Genomic DNA, 5,397 nt, shown 5'->3' with positions numbered 1-5,397 from the left:
AAGAAAAGGCGACTAAGCTGACACTGTCGCCTTCTTGTTCCGAGGCCTCGCACGTTTAAAGTCGCTACACGAAGCGATTCTGGAAAATAAATCGCCATTTGGAAAGATAATGGACAATATCCTATAGTGTCTGCCCTCACACAAAGCACCGCGACCCCACAAACGCTAATGCGGGCTTAACAGGATAAAGCTACGGAGGCGGTTTCCCCGCCTGCCGTGAGTCGACCGGAATGTTCGGCCGCGGTTTAAAGCTCGCCCGCCTCATACCTGGCGTTTAGGAGGACGCTCGTCTCCATCTTTGAGGTCCTGCTGTGCCTCAATGCCTGTGCCGTCCTTATGTGAACGCTTTCCGGACATAAGGCTGGTTGCAGTCGGGGGAACGTCCATGGGCTCAGCACCAGGATGGGTGACACTCAGTGTAGATTCCTTTCGCGCTGCAGCCTCATCTTTTGGCGCAACGTCCGCTTGTACTGCAGGTCCCACCGGCTGTCCAAGCGTTGCTCCATTACTGGGAAGTGCCACTAACTGTTCGGCTTGAGGAACAGTAGACGTAGACGGCTGCGCTACTTGAACACTCGCTTCTTTCAATGCATTGTCTGCATCTGCCTCTTCCATGAGAAGTGAAGACGTGTCCTCACTGTTCACGGGCCCTGCGACGCTGGCGTACGTTCAAGCGCACTGGCTCTCTTGGCCGAAGCGACGGCAAACTCCGCACCGTGGAATCCGACAATCTCGCCGATTATACCTTGTGCCGCAGCAGCGCAGGCCTGCCTGACTCGACCACAAGCGCAAGCTCTCCGGCTACGCTCACCTGGTGGGGCAGGTCGTCCACCTTCACGCCGGCGTTTAACTTACGGGTCACCAGCCTCGTAGCCATCTTCAGACACGCCTTGAGCGCGCCATGGCTCTCTTGAGACGTCGGTCACCTTCCCAAAAGACTCGAAGGCAAGCCGCACGTCTTCTTCCGGTACGCTCTGTAGCCGCCAGTGCTGCTTCATTCGGACATCATAGTTGGCGGGGTCGATCACCAGGCATCGGGCACCCTTCACATTGAGCTCGCCGACGTTTACAATCTTCTTCACAGCCTCAGCGTCCTTAAAGGTTACCGCCCACACATGGCTCATGCGATAAGCGCTTAGGGCGATAACTTCCGGAAGGAGAGACAGCGGAACGAGCGGATCTCGAAACTCTTCCACTCTGTAAGGGCGCACACTGATGTCCACGTGCAGAAAAAGAGTATGAAGTCTAGGGTTCGACGGAATCCCGTCTGGCGGGGAAAATTCATACTGATGAAGAAAACATACACTCGCCAAGGTTCAAAGAAAATAAGACTGAATTGACGTTTCGGCGCCCGTACGGGTGCCTTGATCACAAAGAAGCGAAGGACGGGCAGGTGAGCTATATATGGGCAGTTTTTTGAAGGGTGCGCAGGTATATCTCTGGGAGATTGCCACGGGTCCGGTTAATCGTGTTTGGCGTGGATTGAATGCACAATGATTCTATGAGAAGGCGTTTTGGTAATGATTTTTCCTTTGCAATTACACGTGCTGCGTCCCAGTCGATGGTATGGCCAGTTTCTTGATGATGTTGCGCCAAAGCGTTTGAGATAGATTTTCCTTTGGCGACGTCATATTGGTGCTGTTTGAGCCTTGTCTTGATTTTGCCTGTTTCTCCGATATAGGAAGCGTCGCAATCATGACAGGGGATCTTGTAGATTACGCCTGGAAAGATATCGATGTCAAGAGGGTCCTTGACTCGCAAGAGTCGTTGCCGAAGTTTGCACGACGGGACGTGGGCCACATGAATGTTATAATCTGAAAAGATGCGAGCAAGGTTCTCACTCACACCGTGGGCATACGGAATCGGCACCCGCTTCTTTGCGCATGCGTCAGTTCGGATAGTCGGAGCAGAGGCGCGTCGTTCCTGGGATCGTAGTATTTGAGCTGGGTAACCGTTCCGTATCAGGTCTTGCCTGACCTGTTTCACTTCTGCTGCTCTGCGCTTAGGACTTGAGCATATCCTAAATGCGCGGTTGAACAGAGACGCCGCGACTGAGCGCTTGTGCCCGATGGGATGAGATGACTGAAAGTTTAGGTACCTTCCGGTGTGAGTGGGTTTACGATAGACGGTGGTTTGCAGAGAATGCGGTGAGCGTTCCACGAGGACGTCGAGGAAAGCGATGTGGCCATCCACTTCCTCCTCTAGGGTGAACTGAATGCTTTGCTGGAACGTGTTGAGGTGCGCTAGAAACCTGTGTACGTCTGGCTGGTTGATGACAGAGAAGCAGTCATCGACATAGCGTACAAAAAACTGCGGTGGGGGGTCAAATGGGTTGGTCCCGAAGTCCATGCGTCTACCAATTCTGGTATGTACCCCGTTTGGGGAAAATGTTATCGCTCGAGCCGAAAAACTTCTACTACAAGCGAGAATTCTGGAGACAAGATCAACGATTAGGCGTCTGGAGAACGACATCTTCTTCGCTCAACAGGCACTAGAACGTACCCTAGCTATGGACGCCTTTGATGTCCTGCTCTACGCGAACAGTGTGGCAGCGAACACTCAGGAACAAAGACAGCAGAATCAAGAAACGAAGTTCCGGTTGCTCCTAGGGCGGCAGACAGAAGAGACAGCAACCTCTTGCGTACACAACCTGTCTTCGTACAAGCTAGACCATGCTGAACTCTCGCTTCTTAACAAGGGACTCAACTTCAACACTGGACCCGTCCCTGATGCGAAAAGCATGACATGTGCCGTTGAGCTAGCAGTGCGAAAGATTGACGCCAGCCTACGCTACCAAGCACGTTCTCGTGCCATCGGAGCACTTTCAAAGTTACGAAAAGAAAAAGACAGCGCACTCCCACGCCCTGAAAAGGAAGCCCTCAAAAGATTACAAAAGAATGAGGCAGTCGTGATCCTTCCGGCCGACAAGGGGAACGCCACCGTGGTGCTAGATCGGACTGAATATATAAAAAAGATGTCGGCACTTTTGGAAGACAAAAATACCTATACAAAGATAAACCGGGACCCGACCAGAAAGATAGAAGCTGAACTTCAGAAGCTTCTCGCTGATGTATTCAAATACGTCCCCCCATCCGACGGTCAATATATCTACAACAAGCTACTGTGTCACAATGGCGCCGCTCCTGCCATCTACGGCGTACCAAAAGTGCACAAGAAGGGCACACCGCTCCGTCCAATTGTGGACTTTACACGGTCCCCGTTGAACAAGCTCTCTGGCTACCTTCACCGGGTGCTGGCCCCTCTAGCGGGAAAAACCGCCACGCACGTCCGGAATGCAAGCGACTTCGTCGAGAAGCTGAAGAATGTGCCCATTGACGACACCCAAGTAATGGCTTCTTTCGATGTGAAGTCTCTGTTCACATCTGTGCCTGTGGATTTTGCGGTGGAGTGTTGCAAGAAAGCCCTGAACGAAGACACGACTTTGCCTGAACGAACCCCGATTGAAGCCGACGACCTCTGCCGACTCCTAAAATTCTGCCTCTCGAATACTTATTTCACCTTCAACAAGAACTTCTACAGACAGACTTTCGGAACAGCCATGGGTGCCTCAGTTTCTGTAGTATGTGCTAACCTTGCCTTAGAATCAATAGAATCCGCAGCACTTGCCTCATTCGACCCCCCACCGCAGTTTTTTGTACGCTATGTCGATGACTGCTTCTCTGTCATCAACCGGCCAGACGTACACAGGTTTCTAGCGCACCTCAACACGTTCCAGCAAAGCATTCAGTTCACCCTAGAGGAGGAAGTGGATGGCCACATCGCTTTCCTCGACGTCCTCGTGGAACGCTCACCGCATTCTCTGCAAACCACCGTCTATCGTAAACCCACTCACACCGGAAGGTACCTAAACTTTCAGTCATCTCATCCCATCGGGCACAAGCGCTCAGTCGCGGCGTCTCTGTTCAACCGCGCATTTAGGATATGCTCAAGTCCTAAGCGCAGAGCAGCAGAAGTGAAACAGGTCAGGCAAGACCTGATACGGAACGGTTACCCAGCCCAAATACTACGATCCCAGGAACGACGCGCCTCTGCTCCGACTATCCGAACTGACGCATGCGCAAAGAAGCGGGTGCCGATTCCGTATGCCCACGGTGTGAGTGAGAACCTTGCTCGCATCTTTTCAGATTATAACATTCATGTGGCCCACGTCCCGTCGTGCAAACTTCGGCAACGACTCTTGCGAGTCAAGGACCCTCTTGACATCGATATCTTTCCAGGCGTGATCTACAAGATCCCCTGTCATGATTGCGACGCTTCCTATATCGGAGAAACAGGCAAATTTAAGACAAGGCTCAAACAGCACCAAAATGACGTCGCCAAAGGAAAATCTATCTCAAACGCTTTGGCGCAACATCATCAAGAAACTGGCCATACGATCGACTGGGACGCAGCACGTGTAATTGCAAAGGAAAAATCATTACCAAAACGCCTTCTCATAGAATCATTGTGCATTCAATCCACGCCAAACACGATTAACCGGACCCGTGGCAATCTCCCAGAGATATACCTGCGCACCCTTCAAAAAACTGCCCATATATAGCTCACCTGCCCGTCCTTCGCTTCTTTGTGATCAAGGCACCCGTACGGGCGCCGAAACGTCAATTCATTCTTATTTTCTTTGAACCTTGGCGAGTGTATGTTTTCTTCATCAGAAAAAGAGTATTCAAAACAAAACGCCCTGTTGGCAGACTAGGAAGTACGACCTGATCATCGTTTCTCGATGTGAAATCCCTGTTTCCGCGGCCAGATATCGCCGCTGTAGCCGCTCTGACGGAGCCAGTCATTACACGTCCGTCACGCTCGGTGGCTGGAAGTGGAATCCATTACACTATGAAACCATTACGCCATGAAACTTTTTCTTTATTGCATAATTTGACATAGAAACAAAACAATTTTCACATAAATTTTAAAATGCGACAGCGACACGTTGGTTATCACGAAAGGTTTAAAATCTCTTCAAACACACAAGTTCGTCCAGTGAGGTAATCCACTCAGGTGGATCGAGCTGTGCGCTGTATACTTCTCTAAGGAGCACCACCCTTTCTATGAAGTTTTCGCGCTCGGGACGTGTATTGTGATCTGCATGTCGAATTTGCATCCTCGTTTTCCACAGGCTGTGGAGGCCCAGGAGCATGATTAAATCCAAAGGTATGCCCTCACTTTCAACTGGTACTAACCGAATCCCAGATGGGTCTAAAGGAAGTTCTTTTTCAGTGTTCTCTGGAGGACGTCCCAATGAAAGATTGGGTCCCAACTGTCCAGAAAGACGTTCTCTATTGTTTCAGGCTTCTTGCAAAGAGGGCAGTTTTTTGTCAAAGGAACTAAAATGCCGTTTTCATGCAATCAAGTTTTAACTGGGAGTGTGTTGGAATGTAA

General features: G+C 50.8%; 1 protein-coding gene across 1 annotated transcript; it reads left to right on the top strand.

Annotated features, from left to right (window-relative positions):
- Positions 1 to 2,509: 2,509 nt before the first annotated feature.
- LOC144121592 (uncharacterized) lies at positions 2,510 to 5,161 on the top strand. Its single transcript, XM_077654882.1, has 2 exons — positions 2,510 to 3,580; positions 5,135 to 5,161. The coding sequence occupies exons 1-2, from the start codon at positions 2,510 to 2,512 to the stop codon at positions 5,159 to 5,161; spliced, it is 1,098 nt and encodes a 365-aa protein (XP_077511008.1).
- The last annotated feature ends 236 nt before the right edge of the window (positions 5,162 to 5,397 follow it).

Source organism: Amblyomma americanum, chromosome 1 (genome assembly GCF_052857255.1).
Source record: "Amblyomma americanum isolate KBUSLIRL-KWMA chromosome 1, ASM5285725v1, whole genome shotgun sequence".
Lineage (NCBI taxonomy): Eukaryota > Metazoa > Arthropoda > Arachnida > Ixodida > Ixodidae > Amblyomma > Amblyomma americanum.
The sequence above is the reverse complement of the archived record's forward strand: the minus strand, read 5'-3'. Positions and strand labels throughout refer to the sequence as shown.